Source organism: Antedon mediterranea, chromosome 7, assembly GCF_964355755.1.
Source record: "Antedon mediterranea chromosome 7, ecAntMedi1.1, whole genome shotgun sequence".
Classification (NCBI taxonomy): domain Eukaryota; kingdom Metazoa; phylum Echinodermata; class Crinoidea; order Comatulida; family Antedonidae; genus Antedon; species Antedon mediterranea.
The window spans coordinates 3,831,579-3,848,088 of record NC_092676.1 but is presented as its reverse complement, the minus strand read 5'-3'; the positions used below and the strand labels follow the sequence as shown (position 1 = coordinate 3,848,088).

The 16,510-nt window shown below is 37.1% G+C and overlaps 1 protein-coding gene and 1 long non-coding RNA gene across 2 annotated transcripts; one reads left to right on the top strand and one right to left on the bottom strand.

The window, feature by feature from the left end:
• Positions 1-6,723: 6,723 nt before the first annotated feature.
• LOC140055017 (uncharacterized) lies at positions 6,724-7,980 on the top strand. The gene is made up of 3 exons (XR_011846607.1): positions 6,724-7,000; positions 7,347-7,451; positions 7,571-7,980. It is a non-coding gene; the product is annotated as an uncharacterized lncRNA (long non-coding RNA).
• A 1,209-nt stretch (positions 7,981-9,189) lies between these two features.
• LOC140053973 (large ribosomal subunit protein eL24-like) lies at positions 9,190-16,467 on the bottom strand. Its single transcript, XM_072098754.1, has 5 exons — positions 16,437-16,467; positions 16,227-16,302; positions 15,299-15,546; positions 14,262-14,319; positions 9,190-9,356 (listed from the first exon to the last, which is right to left on the bottom strand). The coding sequence occupies exons 1-5, from the start codon at positions 16,439-16,441 to the stop codon at positions 9,273-9,275; spliced, it is 471 nt and encodes a 156-aa protein (XP_071954855.1). The 5' UTR covers positions 16,442-16,467; the 3' UTR covers positions 9,190-9,272.
• Between the last annotated feature and the right edge of the window lie 43 nt (positions 16,468-16,510).

The window sequence follows — 16,510 nt, the reverse complement described above, 5'->3', positions numbered from 1 at the left end:
CAAATATGAATTTCATAATACAGGCTCATTGTAAGTATCTACGTTTTACGAGCCGGGCTTCATTCAAGTCTCTCATCATATCCTGTATGTGAAGCTGCATTCATGTCAAATATAGTTCATTATGTAAATTGACGTATATTGCTAAAATTCACATGAATTTGTACGGATATCACAGGTCATATAAGGTACACATGTTGGCGAAAGGATGTAAATGTTTAATACATGTCGATCAATATAATATATTATTACATGTATAAACGGTAAAGAGTGAGAAACACCTGCCTGTGACAAACATCGCCCAGATCAAGATTCGAACTGGAACTCATCTTTTTTCAATGCCGACGCCCTGTCATTAAACCACTAAATGGCTATGTTCGATCAAATGTTCATTTTAAGTGGAATTTCGACCTGCTGTAGGATATGGGAACTTTAGGCCTATTGTAATTACATTCAATTTTGCTTTTATACAAAATATTGAGGGCGCTAAAACATACCAAAATAAAGCATACAAAAGATGGTAAACGGTATTTAGTTTTTTTTTGTAGGCCTATTTCAGAAAAGGCCTAACAGGTGCCGTAGGCTAAAAAATAGTAGCTTCAAAACCGAGTATCGCTATAAACTGTACCAAGCGCCGGGGGCTCGCCTTTGAACGTATTAAGACGTTGACTAGGCCTATATGTTATCGTCAGAATTCATGCCCACTAAGACTTCAATTGGCTTATGTAGCGTGTCATGATGTCACATTTTTGAAACACACGCAATTATCGCGTATGTTTCTGTTTTGACTTTTGCACAGTTAAAACGATTGTATCATACAAAGAGTGATTACATCGTCGCTGGTTTGCACATCAGGCAGAAGTACAGGAATGGCGGACGGCTGACATTCACAGTGTGTTCATTTGCCGTGTCATACAAAGAACTCAACATGTAGAAAATTTACAAATTGGCAAAGGAAGAACACACGGCGAACGATAGAGAAAGTATTTCTGATTGCACCAATCAAAGAAATACTATCGTACCATACAATATTTATCCGTTCAAAGTTTTGCAATTACGGTACAGCGTGGTTCCCACTAGCGACGCAACGCAAGGACATAACGCAACACAAGTGAATTGACCAATCACAAGCGATGGCTTATTCGTTTGTGATTGCTGTCTAACTTCGCTTGTCATTGGTTAAAACGCTTGCGTTGCGTTTACGTCCTTGCGTTACGTTCTAGTGGGAACCAAGCTTAATTGGTTAAAACGCTTGCGTTGCGTTTACGTCCTTGCGTAAAACTTGGTTCCCACTAGAACGTAACGCAAGGACGTAAACGCAACGCAAGCGTTTTAACCAATGAGAAGCGAAGTTATTGACAGTTTATAGCAATCACAAGCGAATAAGCCATCGCGTGTGATTGGTCAATTCACTTGCGCTGCGTTACGTCCTTGCGTTGCGTCGCTAGTGGGAACCACGCTTTACGTTCTAGTGGGAACCAAGCTGAAGCAATAATTGCGGCACCCAATCACAATATAAGGTATGTGGAAAAAAAAGCAATACACAAGGTATTGTATGGAAAAAAACAAACAAGGTATTGTGTGAAAAAAAACCAATACAATACCGTACAAGGTATTGTGTGAAAAACGGTAACGTCGTGCCAAAATCGCTGGTTTACTGTACTCAAAATGCAAGCACGTAAATAAATAGCTACCAAGAGATACCAAAACTGTCCTCGCATGCAAAATGAAAAAGCGCGTGGCGTGTATAAAAATCAGCGAAAACGCATGTTAAACCTCTGTACTCAAAAAGAAAAATCGGGCGTCGAAAAAGCAATATCGAATACAGCACACCGTTGTAGTCTCAATGGACGTTTGGCCCATTGGTTTAAAAGTTTTTTCCTAACGAAAGTACCGACGAAAACAACATTAAATTTGCGATTAGCGCGGCAAAATATTCAAAGAAAATCTAGATCTTGTGGTTTTAAAAAAAACCTCAGGTTGGAGTAAGGTGACACTTTGTTGTGAAACGAGCAAAGGTATTTAAAACTGGGACTAAACCCTATCCAGGGAACATAACATCCCAAGGGACACTTGTTGGACCCAAAAGGTGTCCCCTTAAAGCTTGGTTCCCACTAGAACGTAACGCAAGGACGTAAACGCAACGCAAGCGTTTTAACCAATGACAAGCGAAGTTATAGACAGTTAGCAATCACAAGCGAATAAGCCATCGCTTGTGATTGGTCAATTCACTTGCGTTGCGTTACGTCCTTGCATTGCGTCGCTAGTGGGAACCACGCTTAAGCTTGGTTCCCACTAGCGACGCAACGATGTTCGCAGCACTGTTGTCTCGTCGGTTCCCATTTGTGATTACGCAATACGTCGTAGCGTTGCGTCGTTGCTTTAAGTGTGGTTCCCACTAGAGACGCAACGCAGCAACGTATCCATCCAAGGAAAGTGCTGTATTGAGCATTCACAAATGGAACCGACGACGCAAAAGTGCTGCGAACATCGCAGGTTTGATTTCACGCAGGCAGGGACAAACACAATTATCGGAAGGGCATTTTCTTTCGCTGTGTAGATTGCGTTACGTTGCGTCGCTAGTGGGAACCAAGCTTGAATAGGGGCTCTCTTTAATTCGAAAAACTCTATTTGTTGATATGCAGTATATACAGCCTAGGAATATTGAAATTTGGAACCTAGACGCATTTTTAATATCAAAGATAATTCTTTAGTATTATCTATTTTATAAATTGTTTTTAAGTTTGGCGTCATGTATTTCAACTCTTACATCTTCAACCTAAATAACTACTTCGAAAAGCAATTAACTTGCTTACTAATCAAAATGTATATAGCATGTATCTTTAATGACTGGTATTTAATACTTAAACGCTCAGTCAATACGTCTAAACATTTAACAGAATATTCACGCCTACACGGCAGTCAGTCGGAAAATTAATTACTGTATTATTAATTACGAGTAAAGAAAATATTAATGTGTTTTTTATGAATGATTTAAACGTAAACGGAATGTTAAACGTGGTTCCCACTTGAACGCAATGCAGTGTCGACGCAAAGTGCTGTATTGCGTAATCACACAAATGCAAGTAGTGGGAACCCACGACGTAACAGTGCTGTGAACATCTCTACAGCGTGGTTCCCACTAGCGACGCAACGTAACGCAAACGACGCAACGTAAGAAAATTCTCTTCTAATAATTGCGATTGCCTCCGCCTGCGTGAAATCAAACCTGCGATAGTTGCAGCACTGTTGCATCGTTAGTAGTTCCCACTTGTTGTGTTTCTAAAGCTTGGTTCCCACTAGAACGTAACGCAAGGACGTAAACGCAACGCAAGCGTTTTAACCAATGACCAGCGAAGTTATAGGCAGTTAGCAATCAAAAGCGAATAAGCCATCGCTTGTGATTGGTCAATTCACTTGCGTTGCGTTACGTCCTTGCGTTGCGTCGCTAGTGGGAACCACGCTTTACAAAATACAGCACTTTGCGTCAATGCGTTGCGTTCTAGTGGGAATCAAGCTTAACAATGTTCGTGAAGTCAGAATGTTTGTAGGTCAGGCGGGCGTCAATCGAAAATTCCAATTCGTCGGAATGTTGTTCGCATTATGTCTGCGCGTGTATAAAGTATCCTTGTGTTCTTGATTGATTTACTCAGTGCCAAGCCTAATTGATTGTTTTATTAATCGAGTAAAAAATCAGCACAACAAATTAATTGATAATTATCATTAACCTACTAATGTAAATTACATAATGATTGATAGCATCAGATATATGCAAATGAAGTAATGATATTTTTATTGCTTGTAATTAAACCAATGTATAGACCTACATTCGTTTAGTCGTGCGGCGTATCAATGAAGTTAATTTAAGTACTTAACTTTTCGTAGGCCGTGAAGTGTAAGCCTAATATGTGGTTAGCCGTGTCTGGTTTTCTAGGGTATATTGAACAACATTAAAGCGTGGTTCCAACTAGCGACGCAACGTAACAAAATGCCCTTCCAATAATTGTATTTGCCCTTGGCTGCGTGGAATTAAACCTGCTTGTTGCGCATCAACGTCAGCATGCCGTCGTCCGTGTAGACTTGGTCACCCTGCGTACTTTTGAGTACGCGCTGTACTATGCTTTCCGGTGTTCTTTTGCCTTGCGTTGTTGCGTGCATGAAACGTCGATGTGTTGCGTCCTAGTGGGACGAGTAGTATGCCCGAATGGTTTGACCAAGGATTGCCTTTGTCTGACTGAATGGCCAATGGCCTGGCTGATGAACCGAGCGGCGCACACGTTGAACAATTATACTGGCCACGTCTGACTCGTATGAGTCAAAAACGTTTTTACCGCCGTACACACCATACCAGGAGCGTGGGTCCATAGCCTAGCAAATGACACTGGCCACGTCTGGCTCGTATCAGAGTCAAAAACGTTTTTACCGCCGTACACACCATACCAGGAGCGTGGGTCCATAGCCTAGCAAATGACACTGGCCACGTCTGGCTCGTATCAGAGTCAAAAACGTTTTTACCGCCGTACACACCATACCAGGAGCGTGGGTTCATAGCCTAGCAAATGATACTGGCCACGTCTGGCTCGTATCAGAGTCAAAAACGTTTTTACCGCCGTACACACCATACCAGGAGCGTGGGTTCATAGCCTAGCAAATGACACTGGCCACGTCTGGCTCGTATCAGAGTCAAAAACGTTTTTACCGCCGTACACACCATACCAGGAGCGTGGGTTCATAGCCTAGCAAATGACACTGGCCACGTCTGGCTCGTATCAGAGTCAAAAACGTTTTTACCGCCGTACACACCATACCAGGAGCGTGGGTTCATAGCCTAGAACATAATACTGCACTGGCCACGCCTCGCTCGTGAAGACGGCTTATCACCATGTAATTTCATACTGTATCTTGTTTTTATGATTTTGTTTGTTCGAGGTTTTTCACTAATTAGAATTAAAGAAACCAGAAATGAGGCCTTGCGGCGACGTTTAATTATGTCTGGTAATATTTATCAATCATTATTTGGTATATTCTCAATATTAGCATACCGTCTATAAATTATTTATAGAGTACTCGAAGCAGTGATCATAACCCAAGGGCAAATATTCATCTATTTAATTACAAAAAATATCTAGTGACCACACTGTACTAATAACTATACTGTACGTGCATACTATTATTCATTCTACAACCCATAATAATATTAGTAACAGGCCCATCTATACAGCCTTTTACAATCAATCACAAAAAAACAACGAACACAAAGGAACCACCCACCTAATGGGGACCGAGATGCCTGTCTAATTCAGTAATAAGTATAATGATTACTATAAGCAAGGAAATCTGTGGAGTTCCAGAGTTCAAAGGTTTATCTGCAGCTGCGACATGATCATATGCCCCTTACAGACCCTGCGCCTAAAGCCGATTTTCCACTAGGCGAATTTGTTCGCGCGAATCGAAGGCGTCAGCTAATACGCATGTGTAGAGAAGGATGTGGAAGATGTAAACATGAATACACATGCGTACAAGCTGGCGCTTTCGATTCGCGCGAACAAATTCGCCTAGTGGAAAATCGGCTTAAGAGAATATGTACATAGTACAGTACTGTTTGTACTTGTCGCAGCCAGACATAAGATCAAACAACTTGTAGTCCAAAATAGCTTTTGTTTTTTCAATACATCAACGTTTGATAATCACAGTATTTACAACTGTTAAAGGATACACATTCAAACTGTGTTATCTTCATCTCGTTGTGCAACTTGCCACTTGGAACCAATGCAATGGATCCTTCGAGCGTTGTGCTTACATCTTTGCATTGGGAACAGCGTCACAAAGAAAGGAGAAAGAAATTTGTTTTCGAGGTAGACATTGGACAATTGTCCAAAGACAACTACAGGTTACAACCGAAGGACCTAAAAATGAAAACTTGTTTTATTCATTAAACCACTCAATTCTAACAAGTGGTCCAAAAATCGCTTTTGTTTTTTCAATAAAACCTGATACACCATTAACACCATCATAGTAGATGATACTAGCATAGACCAGTTGTGATAATGGTCCAAAATTGCGTGATTTTTTAAAAAATAACAAGGCCATATACATGGCTGCAGTCGTGTGCGCAAATTCGAGTTAGTGTTTACCGACCGACCAAGTGACCGAACATGGTGAGCTGTAGAGTCGCGCTTGCACGCGACTAAAAAATACACACTTTTTGAGAAGTTCGAGTTTTTTGTCTAAACTTCACATTTGGTCAAAAAAAGCTTAAAATGGATATGAAAGGGTTCCTAGCAATATCATTTTATTGGCTCAACGTGTAGATCAATCAGTTTTAAGCTTGCAATAGTCATACTTAATGTTTTGGAGGACGACAACGCCCTCAAAACGCCCCTGAGAAACCTGTGAAAAACTTTTTGTGACGTCACTAAAAGTTATTTTTGTATTACAGAGATAGGAATTTAGCAGTAAATCATTGATTGATGCAAAAGCATGGTAGTAATTACTTATCGCTTTGATATTTTTATTCTTGGATAAGTATGTTAGCCTAATCGAATAAAATTAATTCATATTATCACCCATTTTTTTTTTAAAACGGATTTTAATTTCGTTTTTCAAGGCCACCTTTTACGAAATTCATAGCCAAATGCCTATCTTGCTGGCTGGGTACACGGAGTTATTTTGCGCATGCGTGAGAATCACAGAGTCGATCTCCTTGGCCTCTCTCTCGACCCTCCTCTCGCGAGCGATGTTTATTTCGCTATTTTATATTTATTATACACGTATTATTGAAACATTCATTTTATTATTATTTCGTTGTAATTAACTGAAATTGATGGAAATTCGTCCACATCGTCTTGTTAACACGGGTGTTAACATCGTTTTGAAGAAACGGTTGGACGAGTAAATGGTGTTTGACAATGACATGGCCTGGAGCTAGCTAGGCCTAGAGGCCTAGGTCTTTTATTTTAGTAGTGATGACTGCTGGATACGGTGTTTAGTCGCCCGGCCAGGGGTGAGCTGAGAGCGTATGCTCCTTGATGTATCGTTGAGGGTGTTAATTATTATATTATTATGTATATACACATTATTTATAAGTACGTTTATTAATATTGTTGTGTGCTGTAGTGTCCTGACTAACGCATTATTAAAATATTTTTTTGTTATTACATGCCGCCCTAGCTAGGCTAGGCAACAGAACACTGAATACTAAATATTAGGATTCCCAATAAAATGAATAGAGGTGGATTTTCTCTAATGTAGTAATAAAGGTTATAACAGGCCAGGCCTAGTTAGGGGTATTTGAGCTTGTATCATATACAGTAAATAAACAATTCATTTGTATTTTTACCTACCTACAGGTCTATAATTGGAGTGCAACTATGATAATTGATGGACGGGATAAGCAAATGTATTTATTGATTGGAATGGAAGCGCAAATGTTAGAGTCAAATTATAATATTAAGGTCACAGATACTGAGCATTGCTATTTTAAACTGATCAAACCTACATAATACATTATACTAAATTATTATTTTGTTTTGAGGGCAGATAAACATGTGCTTATTCATTTTCCTTTTTTCAGGTGAATAGAAAGATGCCCAGCGTACTTTATAATAGATGCTACTTGGATCATGCTTGCACGATACATTTATGCAGTATACTAAGACACCAAGTATAGAATGAGCGCAGACAATTAAAATTACAGAACTAAATATTTATGAAGAATACTAGTAAAATATGCATAATAGAATTCTTTAGACGCGAGTGCTAGGGTTTCAGTCATACTGTAACTCTGGGTATATAAACAAATAAACCACTACTGTACTTTTTTTTATTTATTTAGCCAAATACTATGTACAATGGACATTTATGAAAGAATCCATCTCTTGAATATGATGGAGCTGGCTGGTGTAGATAGAATTAAAATGTATCACTCAGGTCTCAAAAGTAATTTATGTCCCGTTTGAAAAATCCTGCTTGTTCCAAACTCATTATGATACATTTGTTCAATAAAATTCATTCCACACACTATTAGTATTTCTGCCATATAATTTGTTGATGTTTACAATTTTATTACTAGTACTATTACAGTTCTTCAAAGCCATCTCATGTACTGTTGATTCCATAAATCTGCAAAGATAAGACCAATAAATGGATGGAAATGTACTATTATTTTTATTCAATCCTACCTAGGCCCTATAGTAATATATTTTATGACTTGGTAACAAACAGAAAGAGGTTATTATTTAATTACAGTTACTAACTAAACTATAATAATCCTCTATGCCTCACCTCTGCTCTACTTTAATTATTAGTATTACTGTATTATAATATACTGTATTACTATATTATTAGTCAATAACAAAAGTCAGAGCCAAAAACAAGTTCAACACAAGCTTACCTTTTTTATTTACGTCGCCTTTTACATACGTTTACGCCCGCGCCTTGTCCACTTCCTGGAGGTTCGTCGGTGGACCGGCGACTACTACTCTCTTGTACTGTAGGCCATGGAGTAACTCCATGTGTAGGCCTGGCCTGGCCTAGTATAGTACTAGCGAATTTAGAAGAAACTATAGTCTACTAGACCTAGCCTAATTTGTAGTCTGCGTGAGTGGTTTAGTGTGAGAGATGTACAAATACACACTTTCTTCTTTTCACGTACAATCTTTGCAGACACAACTTTTTATTGATTTGTGAAATATCGATATTTTCTACGACTGCAGCAACAGGGAGCTTGCAACACGTGAGTCTCATGTAGGATGGGTTTGTTTATTTTGTTTACACCACACAGTCCGCGAACGAGACAAGGCGGTGATTGGACTGTATTAAAATTCATTAACCAATCACAAAACGACTGCTGCCGTGGCTACAACCCCGGGTGTTTCAAACTCTAAATTTGACGATCTCGTACGTGCGTATAGAACGTTCATAAAAATTAAGATGGCGTGCCAGTTAGTCGGCCATTTTGCGGACGTTTTATACCAAAATTTAATTTGTTTATTTCTCAAGTTCTACTAGGTATTTGAATCTAATTTTTTGTGTGCTGTTTATTAACATTAAAAGGATTCATACAAAGTCATTTTTGTGAAATTTTAAAATCCTTTCATAAGCCGGTGGATTCTGACAAACAATGACCTTTCATATCATGATGAAAGGTTGACCTCAAGCTTCGCAGCAACAACATTTGAACAACCAACAAAATCATAGTTTACTTCACGACATGAAGTGGTTTATTATTTTTTTTTATCACATAGCTGAATAAATTTACAAAAGAAGGCGTTGTTTTAACGCTTTCCTCCTACTCGTGGTGCCGCAGCTCTTGGTTGTTTCATTGCCTTGCTTTGACCTGGTCTCTTCTGCTGAGACGTCTGAAAAAACAATCGTTTGTACAATAACTATACATGTTCACAAAAAAAAATCATTTACTAATCATTTGTACAATAACTTTCCATGAAAAAGTTTACAAAATGATATGCTGTAAAAGCTCTGTTTACACTATCAATCTTTATGTGACAGAAAAATGTGATGTGCCCATATATGGACATGATGATGTCACATTCTATTCTATACAAGTTTTTATATGGCGCCCTACAAAGAACCGAGCGCCTAACAATCCTTGGTAATTAATATATCACTACCATATTTGGGTATACAGGGCTCGATTTATCTTTTTCATGTTGCTAGCCCACTGGGCTAGTTCACTGTAGATTTCACTAGCCCATACATTATTTTACTAGCCCACTCTTATTATCGCACCGTGATAGCAGGGCCGCCATATAAATGAATTCAGGCATTTTGTACAATAGCGGTCTCTTTGTCAGGGCGTTCAAATCCCGAACAGAGTTGGGGTGGTGCATTGACAACATCAACATCTTCTGCTGTCCCTTCAACAATGCTCATTACCACAATTAACAATGCGCACTAATCTAAACGCTCGAGAATTGCTAAACCTTTACATAAATACTGTATTAAACTATTATTGCATGAAAAATTACACAAAATTGTATTTCTTTATTGTTCACATTATAAAAATTGACTTTGCGTCGCGACGCATAGTCTATTTCATGCTCACCATATTCACAGAATCGATTTATTGAGGTCTTTTTGTTGTTGGGCTTCAACCTAGCCAAGAAAACTAATTAGATTCTGTCTACCTTAGGCTAGGCCTAGAGAGCCTATTATTTATAGTAGGGTAGCTAGGATAGACGTAGGCCTACCTAGCCTAGCTAGATCGCATTGGAGCACCTGGCCTACTCTACTCAACTGTTACCAAAATGGTAGTATCTAGGGCGCGCCGTATCTAGCTAGGCCTAGCTGCTGAGCAGCCATCACGATGCCAAACGATGGCTTTTGATTCTATCTAGGCCTACGCATATTATAAAATATGGCCTCCATGGCCTACCTACAGGGATAGAGCCAGCCACCCGGCCCTACAAAATATCCCTAGCTTTGATCTGTGACAACCAGGCCTGACAAGACTAGACAAGTTATTTTTAACATTGACAAAATTCTAATACATTTGACCAATCACAGTTCGTTATTTATGGTCATATTTTTGTGACACGTTTGACCTGATAATGAAGCTCCGCCTACTTCACAATAACCTGGGTGACAAAAACATAAATGGCCAATCATAATTCGGAAAATTTGCTTGATTATGAGAGGCTCCGCCTACATCATCACTTGTTATGGCCACAGCGAGTGGTTTTTTTGCTGATGTTGCCAAGACATATGTCTTTTATGCTGGAGTTATTTTTATGAGGTCATTTCGTCCCAATTTCGAGTTCCCACAACCTACTAGCCATCCGGGCTTAAAGGAAGATACTTTAGGTAGCCCGGAGCTGTTTTTACTAGCCATTGTACGCCGGGCTAGCACTAAATCGAGCCCTGGTATATCACTATTATATTTGGACACACTTTTTTTGTCAAACTAGTTTAATAGTGTAGACAGAGCTTTAGATATAAATCACATTATATATTAGTGGAATATTGTGTTTTGAAGGCACACAGACTAATTGTGATTAGAAGTGAATTTCCTTATAATCACTGATCATATGCAGTAGAACCTTCATTTTACGTCATCGGTTATTTTAAGCGTAAAATCCAGGGAACGTAAAAAAAGTGTTCTACTGTACTGTGGCTGAATCGCAAAAATAATAAATTTATATTATTGTATAATAATAATAATTGTATTGAACTCCCAAAAAAATATTTGAAACAAATATAAATCCTTAATAAAAAATGACTACTAAACAGTGTATCAGTAAGTGACGTTTGAAACTTATAATTTTTAAAAAATATGATGAAAAATATGTCTAGAAGTGCTAAATAATTATTAAAGCAATACTGTAAATGTGAAAGATAAATTGTTATAGTTATACGATATTATCACAGTCTTAGATGTCTGGTAATAACCTGCTCAGCGAAGCACATTGCGACGCCGTTATAAAAACCAAACAATGCCGTATGAACTTATTTACAAGCCAACAACGTGTTAGGAAACAGAATGAGCGTAAAGTAATAAAACCGGTGTAAACGTTGATAGATATTGTGAAAATTATCGTCAACAAGTCTCCAGTGTATACAATGTTGTAACTGCAACACCTTTGAAGTTTCTCAAATAATTATCTGATTTATTTTATTGTTATATATCAGTTTTGAATGTACTCTGAAACTGACATGCCAAAAACCAATGCTAAAGCTCTGTCTACACTATCAGACTTTATGTGAAAAAAAAATGTGATGTGCCCATATATGGACATGCTCTCATATCACTACCATATTTGGGCATATCACTACCTTGCCATTCTTTGTCTTTGTACTATGATTATATATGTTTATGATTATGTGAATGGAAATAAAGAAAGAATATTTGGGCACATCGCACTTTTTTTTATCAAACTAGTTTGATAGTGTAGACAGAGCTTTTAAGTAAGCATTAAAATAATAACATTCAAATCATAAAAAGCAAATCATAATACATATAATGTTTTGATATTACTAAGATTTGAAATATTGTACCATAAACTAGAATGTATTAATTTAACTTTCTACGGGCAAATTTTCAAGACCTACGATTATGTCTATGTCTAAAAACTCAGCTCAGTGATCGAAAGGAAAATGAATATTCACAGAAAACATAACAAGTTATGGACGTAAAACCTATTATTTCTTTTTTTTTAATTCTGCAATCCCAGACAAGTACCGTACTGACGCGGGTATAAGCCCATACTCGGGTATAAGCCCACCCCCGACTTTTGACTAATTTTCATGAAAAATGAGGCACTCGGGTATAAGCCCACCCATTAATTCGAAGATCTACAGTGTGTGTCGTAATACATTATTTTGTATTTGGCGACGTCCATACACCGAATACTCCTACCTTTGATCATAACCAAGCTAGGCTAATATACGCTAGGCCATACGAGGCCTAGCGGTCCTGTTTTGTTTACACTCCATCGCGGTCGAAGATCGCTTCACACACGACGCTACAAGTCGCCAAAACGGAAAACCACTATTTGGTATCGGCTGCCATAAACAAGCTTATTAAATTTCTTTGGTACATTTCTATTTAACGAACATTGTATACTTGCTTTTCTGCTTGATAAATTCTTGTTAAATTGATGTTTAAAATAAGATATTCTACGATAAATTACACGAACTATAAGCTTAATTTTCCGACACTCTACACCTCGTGTATTTAGCTCGAGAGGGCGCTCGCTCGCATGGTGGGAATACACAGTGTACATGTGCTGTTTTTGACGATCTGCATTTTTGGATCCTCGGGTATAAGCCCACCCCCCAAACTTGACGTGATTTCATGTTCGAGGGGGGTGGGCTTATACCCGCGTCAGTACGGTACTATTTGATTCAGCAATATGATTTTAGTGGCGTTTTTTTTTTTTCAGATAGCAAAGATTATTACAGTACCATCATTATGGTTGCCAAGTGCCTTCTTAATATATCTTCTTAATTAAACGTAAATAGCATCTACGGTATTTGAATTTTAAATACTGCTACAGTTCAGTATAAATAAATTTCTACGAAAATAAAAATCTTTCAACGTTCCTGCAAATTTGTTGTGTAAAAACTAAAATGCAGATTTCGGCATTTACATTTAGAACAAACATGCAATGATTTTAAATGCATTGTCATTTACTCAACTTGAGTTCAAATAAATAATGTCACACACAGAAATGAATGACATTATAAGATTAATAATATCAGTGGCCAACACAATTTCACACAAATACCTAATTCACCCATAATCACTCTGGTTTAGCTTTCATAATTTAAACTAATCACAAAGTCAAATGTGTGCACAAATGGATTGAATATACAGTTTAATCTAGACCTTTCAAATACATAATTTACATTACTCCAGTATCATGACAATAAATGGGATACGTGATACAGCATCACATGTGATTACGCTGTATTTAATGTACCGTAACATAATTTGACACTGTTCAAAAGAATACGATGTATTAATACAGTATTCATTAGGCCTGATGCATTTAATCTTAATAGATTTAAACCTAATCTAATTTATGCATTGAAGGATTGTATGACGATGTTGATTGAAAATTGAATTTTGCGAATGATATTGCGCAATGGTAAAGGAATCGGCCGGAAATGCGAGAATGCAGAATTGCTTCGCCCTTCCAATGAAACGTTAATTTATTGACCGTGTGTTCATAATAATGGATATGTGTGTATGTTAAAGAACTTTGTAACATTATCCTAAAAGATTATAAGGAATTGTTTAAAGCTCTGTCTACACTATTAATCTAGTTTGATAAAAAAAAAGTACGAAATATCCAACTATGGTAGTGATATGACATGTCCATATATGGGCACATCACATTTTTTTGTCACATAATAAGTTTGATAGTGTAGACAGAGCTTAACAACAATCAGCATGCTGATCACTGGCATTTTGGCTGTTGCAAATCTATAGAGGGCCTAATACATGTTATCATCAGTTTCTATACAGTTTTAAATTGTACATTTAAAGGGAGAAATTGCATGGATAAAATAATAAAAATAGGCATCATAATTTGACAAAATAAAAAAAAAAACAGTCAATATACAATGGAACCTGTGTTTTTACATTTGTACAGGACTAATATTAAATAGGGATATGTTATGTTATGAAAAAAAAAACATCTGTAAGGTTGTGCTGGTTGTACAGTCCCTGCGTCTTTAATTAAAATGACGCACCTCTCCCAGGGGTCGTATAGTGTATCATACAATTAGTGCATTATACTCACTTTACTTGGCTTAGAAACTTTTTGGGCTTGTTTGCTTCGCTTGGCATCCTTAGCAGCTCTACAAAAAATAACATTGTATTCAACAATTTCAATATGATGTAGGTTAAAAAAAAAAAATAATATTTCAAGGCTTTCAACCCATTTGATATACTACAAAGACCGTTAAATACACAATGAGTTTTTGTAAACAGTACAGTTTTTTTTTCTAAATACTGACAGTGACATACACAAATTATGATTTACAAGAAGTTGAGGTAATGATAAGGCCTAAAAAACTGTTGTCCAAGCTAAAAGATGAAAAATAATTTTTGTTGAATATGCCATTTTAATGTCACATAATAGTTATCCACTTTTGGATAAAATTGGATCTAAAAAAATGTATTTACCTGAAAAAACTGTAATTTTAAGCAAAAATGGTCAAATTTGCTACCAGTCAAAGTCTGATTTAATTAATCTTAATTTTTCATGTTTTTGGGGAAATATACATCTTTAACCGACATAAATTTAAGAAAATCTAGATCGCCATTTTTTTGCGCATTAAACATTAAAAAAAAGGTAAAATATTATTTCTTATTTTTAATGACCTGCTAAAACAACGCCTAGGTCTAGACCATCCATCTCTTGGAAAAACGCAATTTTTAAAATTTAAAATGCATGCATGAGTGATTTTATGCACTTGTCAATTGTATGACCCACTATACGACCCCCGGGAGAGGTGCTTCATTTGTCCGATGTGCGTCATACTTTGGAATACCATGACGCACCAGTGCGTCAAAAAGGTGACTTACCTTTAGGTGACCATGACGCACCCATTTTGACGCACTGTGACCATGTTGTTTATGATATGGTGGGTGGTAAAGTGACGGACATTGACACACCTTGTTCATTGATGTGACGTACCATCTAGGTTTTTTGACGCACCCCTGCGTCAGTAATTATTTGTAAATGACGCACCCATGACGCACCTCTCCCGGGGGTCGTATAGTGGGTCATACAATTGACAAGTGCATTACTTCGATGGTCATAATGGTACTTACTTGACTGCTTGCTCTCTTTGGGCCTTTCTTACTTCTGGTTTCTGGTTCCTCTTTGCCATGATGTCAGCCAGAGATGCGCCTGTGATTGACCTTTGGTACTTTGCAGTACGTCTTGTTCTCTTCTTCATCACTTCTTCCTGGGTTCCCTTCTTGTGTTTGCGTCTGTACAGGACAGTCCAGTTGATTTCACGGGGGTTGCGGCGCATCATGAAGGATGCTTGGCATTTGCCGTTCATAAAGTTGAAAACCTGAAAGTATAACAAATTATTTTAAAATTTGTTGACAGTTTTTATTTTTATTTTGTTTAGATTTATGTAGCAATTCATTTTGTAAACAAAAAGTAGCCCCATTTAAATAAAAAAAAAAGTGCACTAAATAAATCGTTCTTCCACGATCATATCTGGCCTACATCTCAATAAATAGGTGAAGGCCTAGGCCTTAGGTTTGATATCATAGCTTGTGGATTTAATTTACGCCTAGCTAGGTGGTGTTACGACGTAGCCACTATTATAAGGAGTTTGTATTCATATTGTTGTTTACTTTGTAAAAAAAATCGTTATCAACTAGGCCATTTATCATTACACCCTAGCAAGTACAGTAGCAAAACTTCATTACTTTCCACGGAGTTTTCAATTATTGGTGAATGATCAGTAGCTGAGTTATGATAAGCAAATTGTGAACCTCTATTGGTTTGTGTTACTGGATGTACTATGATGGCCATTGAAAGACTGATTTGTGGACTATGATATATTTTAGTATTACTTGTTTGGACTGTGTTATACTATGTGTTTACATATTTACTATTATATTTATGTCAACTTCATCACTGCTTACTTGATGCAATAAAGGAAATAAATAATAATAATAATAATAATAATAATAAGGGTAAGGTACGTGTCTCTATCATCCATCAATAATTCAGTCTTACTTTTCCATCGATCCTAGCGTAACGCTTCCCATGACCGGGTTGGATTTTATATCCACTGTAATTGCACAGCTCGAGTCTATGAATAAAAAGAAATATCAATTTACTAAATGAGTATATATTAATCATTCAGTACAAGTAACAATTTAAAACTATTGTTTACGATACATATGATTTTTAAGCAATATTTATACGTTTATAAAATATTCTTACTTCATTTTGACCGAATCGGAAAAGCAAAAGAGTGATGGGATGGGGTCAAATTTGGTGTTGACCTTTATTTAATT

Excerpts from the sequence above, each read along its gene's own strand:
- LOC140053973 (XM_072098754.1), bottom strand. Across the intron at positions 14,320-15,298 it reads CAAAGAGAGCAAGCAGTCAA|AGCTGCTAAGGATGCCAAGC; the intron begins GTAAGTACCATT and ends TATTTTTTGTAG. Across the intron at positions 9,357-14,261 it reads AAGTTTCTAAGCCAAGTAAA|ACGTCTCAGCAGAAGAGACC; the intron begins GTGAGTATAATG and ends TTGTTTTTTCAG.